The sequence below is a fragment of the Clinocottus analis genome, unplaced genomic scaffold, assembly GCF_023055335.1.
Source record: "Clinocottus analis isolate CAN_PGR_092001 unplaced genomic scaffold, fCliAna1.0.p SCAF_20, whole genome shotgun sequence".
NCBI lineage: Eukaryota > Metazoa > Chordata > Actinopteri > Perciformes > Cottidae > Clinocottus > Clinocottus analis.
In genome coordinates this window covers 9847558-9869023 of record NW_027175932.1, presented here as the reverse complement: position 1 = coordinate 9869023, position 21466 = coordinate 9847558, and the positions used below count along the sequence as shown (strand labels likewise).

The 21466-nt window shown below is 44.9% G+C and overlaps 1 protein-coding gene across 8 annotated transcripts; it reads right to left on the bottom strand.

Moving 5' to 3' along the window:
* Window positions 1-1148: 1148 nt before the first annotated feature.
* Window positions 1149-20919, bottom strand: LOC137791353 (ubiquitin carboxyl-terminal hydrolase 15-like). Of its 8 annotated transcripts, none has more exons than XM_068586223.1 (22): window positions 20825-20919; window positions 19939-20066; window positions 19439-19569; window positions 17175-17301; window positions 16668-16813; window positions 15443-15504; window positions 14828-14917; window positions 10417-10564; window positions 10044-10217; window positions 9324-9482; window positions 8980-9204; window positions 8804-8887; window positions 8463-8557; window positions 7925-8113; window positions 7671-7789; window positions 7221-7496; window positions 6854-6924; window positions 6231-6346; window positions 5980-6129; window positions 5341-5444; window positions 4815-4903; window positions 1149-3876 (listed from the first exon to the last, which is right to left on the bottom strand). In XM_068586223.1, the coding sequence occupies exons 1-22, from the start codon at window positions 20911-20913 to the stop codon at window positions 3529-3531; spliced, it is 3120 nt and encodes a 1039-aa protein (XP_068442324.1). In that variant the 5' UTR covers window positions 20914-20919; the 3' UTR covers window positions 1149-3528. The 8 variants fall into 8 exon arrangements, with proteins under 8 accessions (XP_068442324.1, XP_068442325.1, XP_068442326.1 ...); XM_068586224.1 differs by having other exon boundaries at window positions 10417-10519; XM_068586225.1 differs by lacking the exon at window positions 14828-14917.
* Window positions 20920-21466: the final 547 nt, after the last annotated feature.

The following is a 21466-nucleotide window of genomic DNA, read 5'->3' as shown; positions in this document are numbered from 1 at the left end:
AAATCCCACGTCGTCTGCCAGGCTTCACCTTGCAGCTTGAACTGCAGCAGTCTGTTTTATAATCTATTGTTGTCTGTTCCTGTCTCTGCGTCGTGAGGAAAAGTTGTCCCGCCATCTAAACACCGCTCGGTTCCGGACACAAAAACCGCGCACCGGTCCAGTCCACACTGGCAAGAGCCGCGGGTTTCTCTCGAGTTTTCTCCCCCACGAAAAATGCCGCATGTCAGGTAGGTGTGGAGAATGAGTGGATTTGGCGGAGCGGCGTGGATAAAATTCGCGGGGAACGTCAGGACGGGTGTCGGCACGAGCGGAGGTCAGAGAAAACGAGGAGGTCTCACTCTGACGGGTTTTTTTTTCTCACCCCCAACACCACCAGAGTGCGCCCTCGGCTGGTCGCGTTCAAACACGGAGGGTTTTTAATGAAGCTGTTCCCGAGCTGTTAGACATGAGAAGTATTAGACAAGATATCCATGTGAAGGAAATGATGGAGCAGCAAATGATTGAAGTGATGCAGAGGTTTGATCCTGCTGCGTGTCGGTAATAATCATCAGCTTGTTGATATGACTTCCTGGTAAGCACAACTCTGAAATGAACGTGGGATTTCTCTGCTCCACATTAACATCTACGTCCAAGTCCTAACGACCTCAATTCAACTTGGTAAATTGGTTTCAGTTTTCTCCGAGGGAGTGAGCCACTGTCCCGCACACAGCTGGATCTTCTTCTCCTGCTCCTCATTGGTCAAAAGGATGAGCCGCTGCTCTGGGGAACCTCCCAGCTGTGAGGGCAGGAGAACCCGTCAGAACCCGGAGAGAACACCGTGTTCCTCCTCACACTGGAGCAGAGAAAGAGCGATACGTGAAATGAAAGGCTTGGTTTTCATCGACAACTCAATGATTCAGAGGGGCTGAATGTGCCTGTAAATCTTTAAGGGAAATGTAAGCTGCAAGAATTCAATTCTCATTTTTAAAAATAACCCTCTTTCGGTATGTCTCTTTAACTTTGATAGTGAATACGTGAGAACCAACATGTGTTCCTTACATTATTCAGGAAGGGAACACAGTGGAACCCTTCAGAGACAGTCGGGCAAGGAAAGGAGACACACAGAGGAGGCACTGCAGTGCACAGAGAAGGAAACCCTGGAGCCGAAGGAAGCTTTACACAACTTTATTGAAGATTGTGTATAAATACACATGCACATTTCAAATGTAAACCCAAGTGAACTCAAGTGCAGCCAAACCTGGAACCCCTTCGATATGTCGTCATGCAAGGATGTCTGGATTATTTGTATTACAAAAAAAGTCCCAAAACAACAGAGCCATCCTTTTTTTTTTTTTTTTCTTGAAAAATATTCCCTCCTTGACAAGAGCAAAGGCAAGAGCTTGCCAGCTAGTGTGTACGCGTGGACTCGAGCCACATCTCCCCCGCAGACATGTCAGGTCTTGCCAAGGTTTTAAATATATTGTCTGTTTATTATTAAATGCTTACATATAAATAAATAAACTTTATCAAATGTGCACTCACAGAGTGAACTCTTATGTACAGTATTGTATAAGCCTATAGTAGCAATCACATCTCACTCAGTCAGGATGGCGGGGTCGGGGTCGGGTGAGTCGCCCAAAGGGCAAGGCGGCGCTGAGGCAACCTAGCCGGCTAAAGTCGAAGCACAGAGACGCTCGTAGAAAGGCATGGTACACATCTAATATTCTGAGGCAACAACAGGGACGCTAATGCTGTTTACAATGGAAGAACGGGTAGAAAAAGAAAAGCATAACACTCCACCATGGAGAATAGTTTCATCATGAGTCACATTGATGGAGGAATATCCTGCAACAATCTGCCACAAAATATTTTCACTGTATCATGATCCCAAAAGCTGATGGGCCTTTTAGGCAGACTCACCCCACTTTTCACTTTTGTCCCTCCTCCTTCTCTCCCTCGAAGCTCAGGACCACAAAGAAGCATCCCACCCCGCCTCACGCAGATGATACCAAAGGCCAACAACCCTTTACCATCACATTCAACCAAACCAAAATAGGGAGCCTTGGAGAAAAAAAAGAAAAAAATGGCCCTATAAAAAGATAAAAAATTAAAAAAAAGGCATCTCCCACATACATCTGGTCAGTGTTCATACCATTCAGCTTACATTCTGGCCCTCTTGCGGCGCGACGACATGGCTGCGATGTTAACGAGCAGACAGACGAGACGGACATTCGTGTGCGCGTATGTTGGTGCGCGCAGGGGCCGTGCGAAAAAGAGGGTGCAATTTGTTATGTGCACAAAAAAAAAAAAAAAAAAAGGCGACCGGTCTGAGATTAAGAGTTAAGGCCGAGGTGATTCCAAACAAGAGATGATCCATCTGATGTTGCCGAAGTCACCAATGTTCCTAATCTCACAGTGCCTTGAATATGAGACAAGAGACAGAGAGAGAGGGTCGTGGTAGAGCCTTAAACACCACCTGTGAACAGCTCAGAGGGAGAGTTGATGAGGAGATTTGTGGCGGAGGATTTAAGTCTGCCAGCTAACTTTTAAACAGACATTTGTTGCAATCCCTGCATATTATGTTGAGTTTATTAAGACAGAGTGAAACATGTTCTACTTATGTTTTGCAGATAAAATGTGCAAAGTAAAATCTGTTTAGCTTTTTTTTTTCTTTTAATGTCAGCTGGATAACTTCTAAATCCTGTTTCATTTCCAGAAGTACAAATGATCAACAGAGGCCAAAAATAGCTAAAGATCATGCCGATACACTAATAATCTGTCTAAAAATGCAACTTCACAGCAGCAGCAGCACAAAGCTAAGACAGTTTGGCTGTTCGACACTTTATAAAACCATCTATGAGCAGAACTTCTCTACGTGAAGTCTAGACTGTACACGCGTCTCACTGCTGGCTGACTGAAGGCAGCTTCCGAAAGCCTCTGAGAGACGTTTATGGTACACAATTGCAGTATGTCTGGCAATAATACATAAAAAAAATGGTGGATGGTTGGTGATTGTGCAAGTTCAAAATGTTTCAGCGCAATGAAAACCTGATATAATTCAGTGTTTAAAATATTTACAAGGCCTAAATGATATTCTAATAATGCATTGCTCTCAAAAAAATAATTATTATATATATTAAAAAAAAAAAAAAATCGAGCGATTGAGAGCGCGACGCCGTCCATTTGCCCCCAATGTCGATCAGTGACTCTTTTACAGAGAGCAGGTGAGCAAAACCTAAACGAATGGACGTGACGATACACTCACGCACAATTTACACACAGGCACACGCACACGCACACACACACACACACACAGTGATCCAACCACAGAGAAGGGCCCTGATTTTTTAAGAGTTGCGTACCGCGGCAGCTCCCCGACCTAACAGCCGTCGCCCCCGCGGTGGCTCGGCCTGTCGAGCGGCCGAGTCCGAGCCGCCGGGTGGGGCCGGTGGCGCCCGCTGCCATGCTGTGTGTCCATATGGCTTTGGATGGAAAGATCCTCGTCTCTCTCTCTCTCTCTCTCTCCATGTATTTGTGTCCTCGGTCGCCTCAGTTGGTTTTCATGTTTACGTCTCGATTGGGAGCCTCCTCCTCCTCCTCATCTTTCTCCTCCTCGGCCTGCTCGTTGTCGTTCTTCCTTCGGCGGTTCTCGTTCAGGTCCTCCTCGTCACTCTGTGCGGCGGCGGCGGCGGCGGCAGAAGCGGCGGCACAAGAGGCCCCTTGAGAGGATGAGGAGGTGTTTCTCTCCTGCCTCTCGTCGCCTTCTGTCTCCCCATCTTCTCCTTCCTCCTCGTCCTCGTCCTCCTCTCCCTCCTCCTCCTCGCGGTCGAGAGCGAAGTAGCCAGTGCCTTTCACCGTGTCCTGGCGCTGGTAGAACAGCACGTAGCCGGCTTTGGACTGAGAGAAAGACAGCGAGGAACAACATGAGCTAGCCACAGACAAATAAAACTCACTGCTGCACAATTCCCTTGAAGTTCCACGTTCTACTTCCAATAACGACCTTCTATCCTTTGACAATGACTCAACAAGATGCTGCAATAATTACAGCCGACCGCAAGAGCCAACACAAAGCTGCTGTGGGAACACCACTGGTTACTGGTTAAAACAAATGACAAATCTGTTGGTTGAGGAAAAGCTGAAGGATTAGAGACAGTGTGCTTTAGTCTTTTCATTACAGAGGTTTTCTTGCATGTCAAGCAGCATCAGTACCAAATATGTATCTCACTACATCGGCCAGTAGCAATTCATGTTTATATATTTTACATTGATTTTAGTGAATGAATGTGAGCGTCAGTCAAACACAGTCACGCATTTTTACTATTTTCCTCCATGACTGTATGGACTCGACACATTTTCCAAATAGCAGACGGTGTTTAATACCTCTAAGTCATTAGCTGTGATTGTGCCGTGAACACGACAAACTAATTAACGTCGGAGCTGTGTGTCTAGTGGAATCGTCGGTGGGTAGTGAGGTGAAAGAAGCTTTTTCAAACTTTCTCAACCTCCCCTGCTGTCAACACATCTTAATAAGACTTCACATCATTTGATTGTGAGCACTCCCAATTGCTGTACATCAAGAACTGTCCAAGAGCAGTAAGAGCAACAAAATACACACAAAGCAGGTCCTTATTAGTGCTTTTCTTTTGGGAGTATCAGCACAGTTGGATGTCTTTGACAAATCCTCCAATTTAATAATTAATCCCAATTAGTGACAACATAAGTACAGCATCACTTTGATGAAATGAACCATCCAAGTTTTTGTCCAGCAAAACTGCCTTTGATGAATAAATATACAGTAGTGCGGTTGTCGGGCTTCTGCCAATGAGGACACTCACCACTATTTGATCTTCGTTGGCGGGAGACACGCTGCTGTCATCAAAGTTGTACCACTTCCCGTCGTCTTTGTTCTTGGCATACGCCGTGTCTGAGCAGGACGGGATCAAAAGACAAGAACATAGTATTACACAGGTTTTACTTTAACTGTGTGTGCGGCGCTGTGCTCGCACCGTTTGTATTATGAAACACTTTGGGAAGGTTACAGAGTCGCGTACTGACAGCTTGTGCATATTCATGTCTAAAAAGCATCAATCAGTACGTCACTGTTTGACAGAATTGCGACGCAAACTCAGAATTTAGGTCAAGAAGCCTTGAGGGCAAACTTGTGGTGCGCTTCAGAGGGAAACAAAACTCCAACACTAGTCATGACTTATGTTTACATCAGCTCGATGGCCTGCTGCAATCACTGGGTTTCAGGCACGTGATGAATAATATATTTGCACAGCAGCGCGTTTCTTGATAATGCTGCAAAGTGTACACATAGCGGTCGGACATTGCTCAGCAAATATGAGTGCTGTATCTTACAGTGGCCTCCACCCATCCCGCCGTAGTGGTTGGACACAGCAATGAGGTCATAGTGACAGGGGCCGGAGTTGGGGTTGATCAGGAACTCAGACATGTCCAGGTCTCTGCAGGAAACACATCACATTGTGTACCATAAGTATACAGTAGTACTACAATATTATAAAGGTTTATGAGGTATTTCAGACGACTAAAAGAAGCCGAGGCCCTAAATAGCTTTAACGAATGGCAAAACATTGCAGTGCAAGCAGTAGAAGAAGTCACACTTGTGAGTATGTTTGGTACAAAAAACAACTGTTTAATTGATGTTTGCGGTTTAGCAATATAAATAAAATGATGCTTTGGCTGGCAAGGATATCTGATGTCTAACATCTTAACCTGCAAATTCAAATCAATCAGCAATCTCTAGTTTCTGTCACTATGCTCCAAATACTGACACAATGTATAAAACATTGAATACTTTCATGTCTTAAAATAATAAAGTAAAATAATATGTCTTCTATGTCATATTTATATTCTAAAAAAACAATTACACGTACTGTGGATGAAGTAAAACAGACGAGGCAGTGTCCTGCTGCAGGGATTTACAGCATTGTGTGTGCGTGCGTGTGTGCGCGTGTGCGTGTGTGCGCGTGTGCGTACCTGAGTGGAAAATCAACTAGGGAGTCCAGTTTATCCCTCATGTATCGACTGTAGGAGAAGCGTTTCAGATGGACCACCAGCACCGGCGGCAGAGACCACAGGTCCAGCTTCTTCGTGGCCTGTTGGTGCTGCTTACAGTCTGGACAGTACCTACGAGACAGGACGCACAACATAGTTAAACAAACGACTCGGCTGAGAGGCAGCGTCCCCTCCTTGCTTTCGGCGCGTTTCGAATGTGCGGCGTTTCTCACCATGGGTCCTCTGCTCCCAGTTTCTCCTTCGTGGTGAAAAGTTCAATGCAGTCTTTCAGCTTGAAGTAAGCTTTCTTCTGAGGCTTGTAGTCCATGCTCTCATGCTTGTCAAAGTCCTGCTCCCAGACACACACAAACAAATATGCTGTCAGACCACCGCTCTCCTCGTCCCCTTGTGTCTCACTGGATGGACGTGGATTGTGCTTGAGCTTTTTGTGCAGTCATAATGCTTCTACAGTTAAAACACAGACTAATAAAGTGTCTACCGTAAAATAGGCATAATTTTCATGTATAAAAATAAAATACTGTAGTTATTAAATTCATGTTATTTAAAATCTAAGAGGAACATATTAATTTTAGCCACAAACAGCCCATCTTATAATGAGCAAGGTGTGGCAGCAGCAGACATTACATCTGTGACTTTTTCATTACAAAACAGTCGTTGCTTGTGACCGAAACTTCCTGCTGCTCCCGTCTGGGTCACAGTGCCATATTTTGTCACACTGCACTTGTTGTACACGACACGGTGCGCATACTAAACAAAATGTACCAGCTGCTGAGCTGTATAAATATTGTAGATTTGGATATCTGTATCAGAGATTGTCTCCTGATGTTGGCTTTACCTCGACAAGAGTCTCGTCAAAGTACTTCTTCTTCATCTCCGGTTCCCAGTCCAAGGACAGATAAGAGCGGTCTGTCAAAAGAAAGAATGTAGATACGCAAATTAGATGAGTCATATTTTATTTTTACTATAATTAATCAGTAATGTCCTCCACACATCCACAAGGTCATTTATCTTGCCGTTTACAAAATTATTAATTTACTTTTCTGTGCCACAAAATAAAATATCCCCCATGAAAATATGAATACGAAGTTCCAATGACACTCAATAAATAACCTCTGTAATGATTGAATCTGAGAGGACAAATCCAAAATCTATTTTTTTTAATTAGAGCATATAATGTGAGGATTTATTCCCACAGTTCCCACCACTGAGTCGGAGGTGGCCCTCGTCAAAGCGGATCTGCCTGGTGTCCTCCTTGATGAGGGAGAAGTCCGTCTTTCCCATGTTATTGAACTGGAATGTAAAAAGTCTCTTCCTGTTGAGCCCCGCCGTCTGCTGGCCTTTGGTGGAGTTCTGTGGGCCGACCACGCCGTTCTCCAGTTCGTTGTCCACAGAGTCCTCAGACTGGCTGTTGTCGTTCTCAGAGGGCAGCTCCTGATCCTGACTGGACTCGTCGTCCTGCTCGTCGGTCTCCATCTCGCCTGAGGGAGGACAGAAAGTATTTTAAAAGCGCCGTGGCTGCTTCTGAAGAGAAATGACTTTCAATAGCAAATGCTATGTGGGACAAAGCGAGACATTTGGAAAAAAGGTCAAAACTGTTACAGGTAAAGTATCTGACTAAACACGTCTGAGTGTGGAGGCGGCTGTGCACTCACTCGGCGACCCCTCCTCCGGCAGTCCATTAGTGCCGTTACCGTTGACAGCGTGTTGTTTGGGCGGCTGTGTTTCTTCACAATCCTCTTCTTCCTCCTCCACTGAAGATCGCACAAACCGGCTGCAAACACAAAACCATTTATATTTACGGTCAAAGTGGCTCGGAGACGAGCTGCCATCAAAGTGGAGAAGCAATGGGCTAGAATCCATCTTCAACGATGACCCTACGATCAAACGCAGAGGCACACAGACGCACCAGAGGCGCAGGAGCAGCATGTTGTAGAGTTTGTCTTCACTGAGGGTTCTGGGCACGGCGAGGAGGAAGGGCTGTCCGAACAGCGGCGTGCTGGTGTGGTTGTAGCCCGACTGTTTGTACTTCTCCCGCAGGTGCACCGGGATCACCACATGGTCCGTGTCCTCCACCCTGTTCACTGCCAACTCAAATCTGCAGGGACGAGTGTGGTCCGTTATGAAGTCAGTGAATATGCTCTGTGTTCGTGAAATCCTTGCTCCTGCATATTTATTGTACTTGGCAAATCAAGCGATTTAAACTGGTCGACAGCCAACAATTCTACTCTTTAAATTTGTGAAATTGCAAAACCTTCAGCAATAAAGTCAAAACAGTCGATAGATTTGTACCAGGATGCATTTAAACCAATGAATGATGTGGTTTTGATAAAAGAGACGCTGAACCTGTCAAATTACATTGTCATTTAAGCTAAAAGCAAATCTATGTTTTCGAAACCTAAATTCAGTTTGAATTCAGACTCAAAACTTGAGACAACGACACTCACACATAGATGTCATCTCTCTCCATGATGCTGCTGAGGTTCTCGTTGGTGGCGAAGATTCGATGGAAACGGTGGTTGTAGATGTCGGTTACAATCATCTGGGGGAGGTGGAAGGGAAACGCAGTCAAAAGACTGTTCAAGGTGACAGCAGATTGAACCAATTCCAAATTATATTGAGTACACTGGTATAGCAGGCTAAATATTTTGGACACATCTCCCCTCTAGCTGCTGAAGCTGGGAGAGCAGACACAGTGGAAAACAGAATGCACTGTTTTGGTCGGTGCTGTCTGCAGAGATGTCAGCATCATCGCTGCCCGGAGCAGAGCTGACTGTGATGTTTATACCTTCTCAGCCGGCACCTCAGACAGGTTGGAGAGGGAGGTACACAGGTCAGAGATGTAGCCCACCTTCGGCACGGTCAGCTTGTACTGAAAAGGAAACGCATGACACAAAATCATGATTCCAGGGTACAACACTCAGTGCCGTTCAGCTGCTTTCCCGGCCAGGCATTGCGCATTACCTGTGTGGGTTTGGCCAGAGGGTCCAGTCTGACCAGGTATACCTCCAGAGTCCGCTCCTTCTTCATGGGAAGGGGCAAGGTCAAGTAGCAGAAAGGATCAAAGGTCACAGAGACTTTGGAGCACAAAGGACACACCAGGGTGGACTTGAAAAGGCCGTGGAAGATGTCCACAATGATGGAGTCGTTTCTCTTGACGTGGTTCTCCCACGCCTCCTCTGCCACCACCTGGGATGAACAGCGAAACATAAATTAGCAATATAAAAGTGTGTAAAACATGAAAAACAAACATAAAAATACTCTAAGATAGACAGTTTAACACATTTGCAAAGCCTTTTGGATCTCACCTTGTCAGGCCTGCCCTTAGCGTCCTTTAGCTGGATGTAGGGCTTCTTCCTGATGCGGTTCAAGTCTTCGTGAAGGCCGTCCAGGAGAAAGGCCAGCAGCTCGTGAGAGTCCTGCTGTTGGTAGCCCGAAAACTGCGGGGCAAAGCGGCCCACCTGGGTCTGGAGGATGGAAGACACACAAAAAGAAAATAACTAAAAAAAAAGGTACAAAAACAGAAGAAAAAAGACAAACTGGGATACTTTCTTACATTAGACATATATCAAATTAAATTAGTGTATGCTGACATACTTTGGTGCTTTCTAGGACATAGGGTTTAGTTTGGAACTTCATCACCAGACATCGATTTAGCCCTCACATTTCTGTGAAAGCCTTCAAACAAACTAATAATATCAACGTGGTAATTTTCAACTCGTTAAATCTTTTATTTAAGGATTGAAACTGGTGATACCTGAGCTTTAAAACCCTTCACTTGCCAGATTTTGACACCGGTGCGTGAAGCTATTCTTGCTCTGCTCATTTCCTACTTGGTATCTTTCAGACTAGGAATGATAGTGTGGCATACTTTTGCTTTCATCTCCAACTTTTTTTATTCTCCATTTTTACTCTTCTTTCCAAAATGTATACACAGTGCACAGCTTACGTTGTGACAATATACAAAACTAAAATTACTGAACAAAAATGTACAATGTTTTCCGATTCAAGTTTTCCCAGGTAGTCACCTTGAAAGGCCTTGGGGTGACGTAGCTGAATTTGCCCGACCACAGCTGCTTGATCAGCTCGGCGTAGGCTTTGGCGATCTCCCCCTTCATGCCCAGCGGGTTGTCCTCATTCATCTCTTCTGTGTACTTGTCTTTAAGGAAGTAGTCCGTCAGAGGAGGAATATTGCTTAAACACTGCAAAAGCAGGAGAGGACAATCATCAGCAGAGGATTTAGGCGTGCAGTCACTTTTTGAGAAAATGTGTCATCGTATGTGTTATCAGTGTGAAGGCACCACAAACCTTGGTTCTTTTAGACTTAATGAACAAACTTAGGAAGAATTAGAATAACTTTCCATACCTCCTGTGCATAGTTCCCTAAAGGCATGCTTTTACCTGCACAGCAGAGTTCATGAAGCAGGTGTTGCCCAGGTTGGAGAGTCCACAGAGGCCCGAGCGCTCACTCTGCCTGCTCTGGTCTGAGTAGTCATAGCTGTTGCTGTAAGGGTGGTAGGACGGTAGACTATAGCTTGAATTCTTCACACTGTGCAATAAACATACAAAAGCACAAACGGGCACGTTATATAAGTTTGAATGGGGTTTATTAAACTGCTACAAGTAAAGAAAAGGTCACGAACATCCTATTGCAAACAAATATAATGATGCTACATTTATGTTAAGCTAAATAAGATGAAGCTGTTAACACACTTAACAATACACACAAAATACCACCAGGCAAATATGCAGCTTCAGTTTCCACTAATTCCTCTTCGACAAAAGAAACTACAATCCAGATCTATCAACCCCCCCAAACCAGTTTCTCAGGCTTCCTAGGCAATCCAAGTGTTAAAGCTAGGCCTCCCCAACTGCAGCAATCAGCAGACCTCTGGGAGGGCTGCAAAGCAGTGTTGGTTGTTTCTGGCTCCCACTGGTCAAGGGAAACAGCTGTGATGGCGGTGGAGGCACTGGCCTCGCAGTTCAGCACGCGGTGGTCCACCCTCCTGCTCTCCAGCTCCACCGCCTCTGGCCTCAGGCACCACCAGCAACAGAGGAGCATGACATCTCAGCCCCGCCCCGGCCCATGCCGGCCCGCATGTCCGTACAAAACTGAACGACCAGCAGCCTGGATGTGGTTCTGGTCGGGCTCGGTTCAGGGTCCGGCGCATGCAAAGCCTGGCATTTAAAGGGCCGCGTCAGACAGTCCAGCTCCCGTCTCCACTATTGGCATGTTAACTCGGATCAACCCAGTGCAGCTCCAGTAGCTGTTAGAATACAGTCCCAACCAAGTTTAGCCCTACAATTTGACTTCCAAGTCCAGCCAGGCCAATAATCAAATCACAGGAAGCATAAACACACAAAAACACACTCTTCCTCTTTCTTAGAGCTAACTAAGCAGCTCCTTTCCTCTCTTCTCCCCCCTTCTTCTTTTTCGAGCTCGGCCGCTTGTCATCTCGTTATCCTTTCTGCCTCAGATCTCTTCCCCCTGTCCTGTCCTGTCCTCTGGTCTTCTGCTCCTCCCTCTGGCCTGCCTGCTCTCTCTGCCACTCTATGGCTACCAGCAGATATTTATAGCAGCATCAGCAGCAGCAAGGATGCTCAAGACTACTGCTACCGAAGCTAGAGGTGCACAGAAAGAGAGAGAGGGAGAGGGAGAGAGAATAGGGGGAGGGGCGGACAGCACGGGGATGGGGGGGGGAACAGAAGAGAAATGAGATGGGGATGGAGGGAGCAGCTGATCCACTGCATCCAGCTGAGGCTGCAGTATTCACAGGCCTGGCTCTTTAGCATCTCTCTCCAACGCACATATACAAACACATTAACACGTTCACTCATGCCGACATGCCACCATTTAACCTCTTTTCTTACACACTTATATTGCCATCTCTCACGTCTCGACACACTAACACACAACTTGTGCTTTCATTTCCCCACCCCTCCCAGTTAAAATTACACCCTGTGACATTGTTATAATCCCTCAAACACACACTCCCTCTTTCATCATCTTTAATATGTCCTGGCTGTCTGTATGAAAGCTTTTTAAAAAGGGAGGGGTCTGAATAAATAAGCTGAGAAAACTCTGAAGGAAAGACCGGTATGCAAGTGTGTGAAGACAGGCGAGGAGCAGATGAAATGTATTCTGAAGGTCACTTGGACTGCGGAACGTGTGCATCGCGATGAGCAAGGGAGAGGGGAGGTAGAGAGAGGGAGAGAGAGAGAGAGAGAGAGAGAGAGAGAGAGAGAGAGAGAGAGAGAGAGAGAGAGAGAGAGAGAGAGAGAGAGAGAGAGAGAGACTGCCTGCCAGAGTCAGGGGACATCGTAAGACGCTGAAACTTACTGCTGTTAAAGAGCAACGCTGCTGAGGCTAAACGAACCAGACCAAAACCGCAAAATCAAAAAGACAAGTGTTGCGTAATGCGGAAATGCTTCATATGAGAGAAAGGAAAAAAAAAAAAAAAGGAGGCTCCATGCATAATTCAGAGGAAACGACAGCTCTGGCACTACAGTGAATCAGGGACAGGAGGGCTGCTGGGAGTGAAGATCCAATTTCCCCAAGTCACCCACTCTGCGCAGGGAAAGATGCCACTGCTATCAAACAATATAATGCAGAGCTGTAAAATTATAATGTGTAACTACACTCCCAAATGGAAAGTACAAGGTAGGAGTATTGTACTGGAACATATAGTGAGTGTAGCTCACCCTGCTTCCTTTTTCAATATTTATATTCTTCCGGGTGTAGCCAAGTCTGTAGCTGTTATTTCAGCTTTCCAACAGTATCAGAGTCTTTATTTAAAACGCGCACACACACACAGACAGACACAGACAGATTCCAGCATGCAGTAAATGACACACATGAGGTGGAGGGAGGGGACAGTAAAGTCTACGAGACAGCACAGGCAAAAGCTCCACCCACAGTCGAGCAGTGCTCTCTAGCAGAGGGCTGCTGGAGCCTCTGGATCCCAGTGCTTTAGTAATAAACCACAACCTGTGTTACAGGAAACGGGAGACATTTTCAGAAAACAGAAACTGAAAGTTGAAAAGTGAGCAATTCATTTTTGGCTCGGCAAGAAATCTTTACTGACTAATTGATATTGGAGTTGTTTCTGTGATTTGACCAGGTGCTTGCTTCACCTCCGCCTCTTGTTTTAATAACATGGTTTAGAAAAGTAAAGCTTCAGAGAATGTAGACTTGTACCTGAGCTGCATGATTAAGCTCAAACTTTTGAATGATTCACAGCAGCACACTTCACATGGTCTCCTCATGTGGTACGGCAGTTTCCAAACCAAGATGAGTAAAGATAAGGATGTGTGGGCGGTTAAATCTTAAGGAGGCCACATTTGGAAAGAGTCAAAGAACAACCGAAAGCGTCCCGCTTGGTTTAAGATATATAGGTTTTAAAGATAAGCAAACAGTTGCAAAGATTCCTGCTTGCAGATGTCCCCAAAATACAGTAAATACGAGATATTTTATCACTTGAAACTTGTAATTACTAAAAAAGAGTGCGGCTAAGTTCAGTCTGAAAGATGTGTTCAAACAACGCAAGGGTCTGCGTTGTTTGTGGGCGTATTGCTGAGATATGAATTAGGATGCAGGACTGTTTCATCCAGTTTGAGTAACAGAACCATGAGAACACGGGCGCACAAAACAGACATTTATAACTCTATAAAGCTACCATGGCATCAAGTAGTTAATGTTTCATTGATGCAGTCGTGAGGTAAACTGTAGAAATACGCAGTTCGTGTGATGTAGTCGTCTACCAGGAATGTCTACTTACACATATTTGATTGGCCACCACAGCAGCCTGTATGCGGACGCTATGTTGAACCAGATCAGGTGCATTTCTTTTGCTGGTGTCCTATGCATTGGCAAATAGTTGTTTCCCGCCCACAGATAAAGCTTGTCTGAATTAAGGAGGAGGTGGCGGCCGAGAAATCTCTCATAGGCTTTTACTTCAAAATAAAATACCGCAATAAGCAAAGTAGAATGCTTCAGACTTCAAAATTCTTCTAAACTTTTAAATATACAAGCAATTCAGTTAATTAAAGGAGATCTTGTTATCTGGATATATGTGCCCTGGTGTTATGTCAAATACAAAATGTAAATGTCTCAGGCTTGTGTTTGAGCCCCAAATACATTGTTCACATTCTATCATTTGAACAATATTTTGGATCAGGTGGTGTACAAAGTGAAATAAAGACCTTGTAACACAAATTAGTGGGTAAAATCATTCCCGCGCTAACCATAATCATGCAGCCCTGGCCAGAGCCATCAATCAGTCAGGTAGCAAATCAGATGCAAACGATCAACTAGCAAGATTAAATGCCGAGTAAGGCACCCAGAGACACCGGAAGGCCATTTACAGAGAGCACTGCTGTCGCTGGAGAAAATTAAAGAAAAGATCAATCCCTCGTAAGCCAGCCCCCCGACACCCCTCCCTCACTGCCTTCAGCTTTTACAGCTGAATCTGCATCAGCACAAGATGGCTTTCAGACACAAACCACAGGCAGAGATAGACCTGTGCAAAACTAAAATCGACAAACTTCATATGTTAAACTGATCGGTTAGAATGACTGAGTTAGGGAAGAGTGCAAATTGAGCAGAGCAGAGAAAAAAGTTCAAATAGATCTAATTAAAGTAACTCCATTTCTGCAACAATTTCTGGAGGAATTTCTCCGGGAAGCCAATTTGATAAGATATTCTGGCGGTGTTGATGTGAAGGTTTGTGCTGAGCAACGCTCCAGACTCCATCTCTGTCATTTGGCAACCAAAACCCACCCCTGAGCTCCTCAACCCACTACTAGGCCTTACTTCCTGCTGTTGAAGCTGCTGTTATGATTGTTTGTGAGAGATGAAGGCGAGATCTTTGGCAAAGCAGAGAGATTGGAAGCACCAGATGACCTTCAAAAGATAAAGAATAGATCATGAGTCAGAGTAGAAAAAATAAGGAGCCGTTCCATAAAGGTGTGCGACTGTCAATAAAACGGAGATGAATTCAAACAAATAAGAGGGATATGTGAGCAACAAAAGGTCAGAAAGTGCAAGGGCAAAAGTGGTGGATGGAGGCGTCAAAGACAGGAAAGTGTTGAAGATGACAAGGTGCTGTGGTGACATAGCAGGGAAACTATTTAAAAAAGGGTGTAGCAATCAAATTTCGTCATTTCCAACGCGGCTATTGAAAGGTGTTTTAGAACGCTTTAAAGACAAAGATTTCTGGAGCTGTGCAACATCATATTAACTAACCCTTCCCGATCCACACTAACCAAGTAAAAGATCTCTAGCAACGTGATAATACACCACCTATGTGAGATCTACCGGTAAGTCAACAGTGTCTGAATACCGCATGATAATTGTATTCTATTTATGTGGTTACATTTTCCTTCAGTCAACAAAGTAATACAAGCAGGCGATGTGCTGTTCACTCACTTGGGTGCCGTGGAGCCTCGGGGCCATGAGCCATCCTCACTCTTTTGCTCTATAACGAGAACCTGTGGGAGACGGCAGAGAGAAAGTAGGGCTCATCCGTTAGTTTAAAGAAACCAAACGCTTACATATTTGCATCGTGCACTGTGAAACATAAGATGACGTCTTGAACTAAAAAAGCTGTATTCATCGAACTATTTTATAATTCATGGGCTATTCAGATTTTGAACAAAGATTAGAATATCCCCAAGGTAAAAAAAACACTTAAAAGACATTGGTGACTTTCTAAATGCTACTAGCCGAACCAGTTACTGCTGGTAGCATTTAGGAAGTTACAATGGGGAAAGACAGGAAGCCGGACTGTTTCACATGGTGACGATTCGCCCAAGGCTCAACAATCCTCTGGGACAGCTACTGCTGGTGAGCAGGAAAGACACGCAATCTGAAGCCTGGTGGCTCATTGTGGCCAGGTGTATAAATTAATCTGGGCCTGCACAGAGACTACACAGAGTCTGCTCTAGACGACTACCAGGTGGATGCCAGGACATGTGTGCATAGTTTAAGATGCTTAACATAAGAGGTTGAGCGCCTAGCGTGACAGCCGACGAACAGATGTTGTGGGTTTTGAAGTTGTAACCAACTCATCACAGGACGGCCGAACCATATTGTGTTAACGCAACCCCGGAGTTTTTTCAAGTGAAATTAAAGACGGGGATTTAAATAATCTACTTCACATTATTGTTCATATAAATCAGATTCTGCTTTGCTGTTTGCCATCAGCGTCTTAAATTGCGTTGCATTTGTTGCTCTAACAACAAGGTGTTTCAAGGTGTATCGCTGCCTAACAAACATTACCCACGAGAGAAACTGGTTGGACAGTAGAGAATTTAATAGAATTGAGCACAAAAGGTATTGAAGAATGTTGCACTGAGATCAGTTTGACTGCCCTCTGCAGGTAGTGACCACCTGTTGGACACAGAATCAAACCAAGCAAAAAAGGGGGTTTCTAAAGTGTCCGTCTGCTGCGGCCTCAAAGGGCTGACTGGCAGAGCACAAATAAGGATAAGCTATCACTGAGCTCAGGAATAATAACTGTCTACATAGCAAACCATATTTGGACAGGTCTGCCTTGATTGTGTCACATATACGACTTATTTTCTTTTTGCTGAATCCCGGAAATGAAACCCGCAGAGGCAGTCAAACTATTCAAATTAGAAATAGTTCCTACCTGTCCTTGGTAGAGGCCGGCATCTTGAATGGTGCTGTCTGGTTTGTTGAGAGGCTCAAAGGTGTTGCTCATGTACCTGTTCCACAGCCTGGTCTCCTTCTCATCAGGGATAGTGAACAGCTTCCTCATCTCCTTCTCTATCATGTCTGCAGCAAAGTGTGAATATTAAGAACAAACGTTGTTGATTAAGAACAAAAATCCCCAGGAGTTTACCTCCACTTGCGGGATGAAAAGATAAATTAACTATTGTTCAACTACAAAAGGGGAACTTTTGATGTATTACTACTACAGAACGTCTTACCAGTGTGTGTGTGTGTGTGTGTGTGTGTGTGTGTGTGTGTGTGTGTGTGTGTGTGTGTCATCATGACGGTTGTTTTCAAAGTGATCTTAAGGGGAAATTCAAACAGTGGAAATCCAGGATTAAAATATGAAATTGGACGGGGTGCAAGTAAACTTAACTCCTTGGCAGTGAAACTCGACAGTTACTCCAGAGTAACTCGGGCCTACCTATTGTGTCGGCTTTACTGAAGCGCCTGGTGATCAAATTGTCCATGTTGCTGTCTTCACAGAGCTTCAGCTCTGTCAGGTACACCTCAACCTTGCAGTGCTTAACGAACATCCCCTGTTCCACCACCTGGGGAAGAAGAAAATATAAATAACTGTCCATATTATCTGAATGAAACTATGATGATTCAGATACATTGTTATATGTAGAGAACTCAACATATATGTACTACATATATGTATCAAGTACTTGCAGAAATTCTATAAACACATGATGTTCTTACAAACGCAAAAGAGGCTCTAATGAGAAAGATGTATAATCAAATAACTATTTTTACATAACAAGCCAAAACACAAGATACATCTTTGTTGTCACTATATTCAATAAAAAGCAGCCTCCATGAAACAAAAATTGACTCATTTACAGCTACCAACATGGGACAATAGCCATGAGGTAGTTATTCTTTAAATAGGAATTAGTAAGTATGCAATCGTTACGTCTGCGTACGTCCAACATACTTCATACATGACCTCTTGCTAATTATTTGTTAGCAATCTCAAACACTGAAAAGTGTTGGGAAAATCTGGTGTTGGACTAGCTTCTGTTTCTCATGGTTGACAAAGTACAGCCTGCTGATCTGGTTGCCACTCATCCGATATGAGCAGTGTCAGAGTGCCTAAATTAGAAGCACCCCGTGGAAACAGCTGAGGGGTCCCAGCCTATTTATTTCCCCGCTGAGCCCCCTCCCACACACACACACTTCACACTTCCCAAATGTCCCTGAGATTTGCAATAGTCATGCAGACACACACACTCGACTCAGTTCCCCCCTCACTCACCCCCCCACTTCTCCTCTATCCATACCCTGATTTCCCGGTGGGCCCATCCTAACGACACCTCAGCACAACACCCATGTGTTTGTAAACTCGGAGCAAAAGCCCAACTCAACGCCAAACTCTGGCAGAATTTGTCAAATCAGAGCCGGGCCAAATCCATTTACCCCTCCCACCACCCCCCTCCTCCTCCTCCCATACTGCGTATGCCTCTCGCAGTCCTCTCAGAAGCTATCACGCTGCCTCACTCAGTGTGACCTCAGCCAGCATTCCTCTACATCAAAAAACAAGGACGCGCAGGACCACTCCGGCGGTGTGGGCATATCGCACCAGAGGAGGACAACGGAAGGAAACGTAGCACCAAACCTGAGACTACAATCCTCCTAAATCCTTTTTAACGCTTGCGTTCCTCCCGCACCACAAGATGGCAACCTCCAAAAAGGTTGAAAGGAGTTGAAAAAAGGAAAACTAATAATGAACCTGTTGCATGTTGTGTCTCGCAGATCGCTCCATGTAGCTTTTCAGTCATCCAGAACGTTGCCTGAAAATAGAAACCCTGTAGCCACTCGATACGTCCCTCGACATACATGGCAAAATGGGAGGGTCAATGGAAGGGAGAGCGAACGAGAGAGAGAGAATGATAGAGAGAACACGGGGACAGGAACCTCCTCTAGCAGCCATGATGCCATGACTAGCGAGATTTGAAGTGGGGATTTGATACGGGGGGTCCTGTTAAGTTGTAGAGCCATCATGGACTATTCCTCTAACTACTCAACTGTAACCTCACATAAAGCCTTTTAGTGGTTTGTTCCACTCCACCATTGTGAAAGTACTAATTAAACCTAAAATAAATAGTAGCAGCTTATGGCAGAAATTAAGGAATCAAATTTAGAAACATAATTGTTGCTTCCTTTTCATGCAAGGTTCATCTTAACCTGTTACCAGCTTCTGTGCAGTGTATCTTGGCACATCTAACTGGCCAATCAAGTTAACCGATACATATATACTACTACATTTCTTATGGTCACAAAAGCCTGAAGCATTTCATTCCTAACTAAATTTTATGCCAGACTGTTTTTTGCAATTATTTTGTTAAAGACGTATAACGAGCAGCTACCAAGCACCATTTGGCTGGCTTTTATTATTTTATAATGAGTAGCTATTTTACAGACCTCAAGTTCCTTTTAAAATTACGCCACACGCCAGATATCTCAAATGGCCATAAACGCATGCATTTCTCTGTTTCATCCCAACACAAGCTCAACAGCATAGCACAGCATATAAATAACTAACCACAACCATTAAACTGAAACACAAAAAGCCACCTTTGCTGGTGCTATAATGCCCCACTGGTTATATTATCAATGCAGTGAGCTGAACATCCTCTAACCTGAGATCTATTTATAGCTCTATGCTAATGACTGAACCCTTACCTTGCGTGCAATTGGCTCCTGATTCTCGGTTAATCCATACCAGCTGACGAGCTTATTCCAGCCCTCTGTGGGGACCAGGATGTAGTCAAGCTCGTCGATGAGGTGCTCCTTAATGGCCAGCACATCCCCATCTAGAGGTAAGGACGGGACAAGAGAAAGGTTGAGAAACAAGCAAGCAGACAGAGGGAGAGAACGCACATTGTGGGGCGGCATTTATAAAAGTGACCCTGCACTGACTGTCTCAAACGACACAAAACACACAAAAGAAGAAGAAAAAAAAGGTATGCTGGAGAGCTTTCTATGAACCCCCTAAAAAGGCTACTCTCTGGAAATTTGTCAACAATGTTGTTTTTGTTCCCCTTTTCCTCTGAACTCTTTGTTACTACATCCAGAATAATGAAGCCATACTGGACGGCAGTCCGTGGTACGCCACACAGTATTTACAATATAGCCCGCATTGTGAATTAATGCCCAAGGAGGTGAAGCATTGCCCGTCTTACCTCTGAGAAGACCGGAGTTATCCACTGGTCCTGGGTAGACATTCTGGTCCCCCATCTGGTATTTGTCCCAACTGTCATATCCCACATATTTCTTCCACTGCTTAAACCAGTGGCTGTCCACCAGGTACCTACAAAGAGGTAAAGAAGCATTATGATTTCAGCTCTGATAAAACGAAATGGGACACTGATAATTGATCTATATGGTTCAACTGGCAAGCAACGAGGGTATGAGGGTATGAGGTGGAGGCATTTCTTATTTTCCAGGTTAAAGAGGTGATGCCAGAAACACTTCTGCAAGCGTTGGATAGCTTTCTGTCAGCAAGTATGACGTGACGAGGCTAAGATAACACAGATTGATATTTGTAACAGCAGACTTGGGTTCAGGTTGGGTTGCTCGCACGCCTGGCCAGCTGGCCTTGTGATTTTGACAGGTGCTTCTTCTGCGACTCCGCCCTGCCGAAAGTCGCCGGATGAACCCACTGGCTGGAGGACCACTTTAAGTGCTCCGGTGGGCTAGCCAATTAGCTATTAGCCTGCTAACTAGATTAGATTAACAAAATGCAGCCTCATTGATGTTATGTCACGAGACTAAAAGCGAGATGACCACGTGAAAGTAGCGGACAGAACCACCAGAATACGGCATTTAACGTTAAAAGATATGTGGGGCGACTACCACCGTTCATTGACAGTCTGGCGGTAGCTCCAGCGCCGCTAGCATGCCGAGCGGACACACATGAAGCTGACAGGCTCCCGTTAGCTGAGTCGAAGCTAACTGTCAACACGGCCCGCCACCTCGGCTTTCTTATCCTCCGTGGCGTTGACAGCCTCGGCAGAGCCAGCCCACGGCCACGCGGTATCTTTGAAAAGGTCCCAGCTCAAGTCTCACCAAGTGTCTCCCTTTCTCAGCTGTGTTTTCAACAGCGCCGCGACCTCTCCTTTCTGGGTATCCAGATCTGCCGCTCCTCCTTCCGCCATCTTTCCTCAGACATCACCCGGTGCATGGTGGGAAAGTGCGGGGCGTCACCGGGGCACGTGGACGTGGACGGCTGTTTCAGCCAATCGTCGAGCTCACCGACAGTACAGCAGAAGCGTGACACCCAGTGGTAACATTATTCTAGAAAATGCTCCAAAACTGCTCCATCATTGTGGCTTCTCCATATCTAAGAAACTGTCTTGATCGATGACACACCTCTTCGTATTATATGATTTGATATTTTACTGGATTATGCCTCAAACTATGTGAATTCTATAGGGTGAATAATTTTAAGCAGTCTCATTTTATGAAGATTTTTTTGTTTTTGTATAATTTGACACCATAACTGCACCTTAATCTACTCTGTTTTTTTACAGAACGAACAGTCTGAAGTTAATACCTGGAAAACACAGCGCTGATAGCATGTTGTCGCATTATGCAAACGAAGCTTTTGGAAGGTCATCGCCTGCTGTGCTCCATCACGATTAATAATGAATGTGTCAAGCAAACACAATCATGAGCATACTGTGTCATGATCAGTAGAGAGGCACTCCA

Coding starts and splice junctions, on each gene's coding strand:
- LOC137791353 (XM_068586223.1), bottom strand. CDS start 20,913: ATGGCGGAAGGAGGAGCGGCAGATCTGGATACCCAGAAAGGAGAGGTC. Junction 20,067..20,824: donor CTGAGAAAGGGAGACACTTG/GTGAGACTTGAG, acceptor ACCTCTTTGTAG/GTACCTGGTGGACAGCCACT. Junction 8,558..8,803: donor CTGAGGTGCCGGCTGAGAAG/GTATAAACATCA, acceptor CACCTCCCCCAG/ATGATTGTAACCGACATCTA.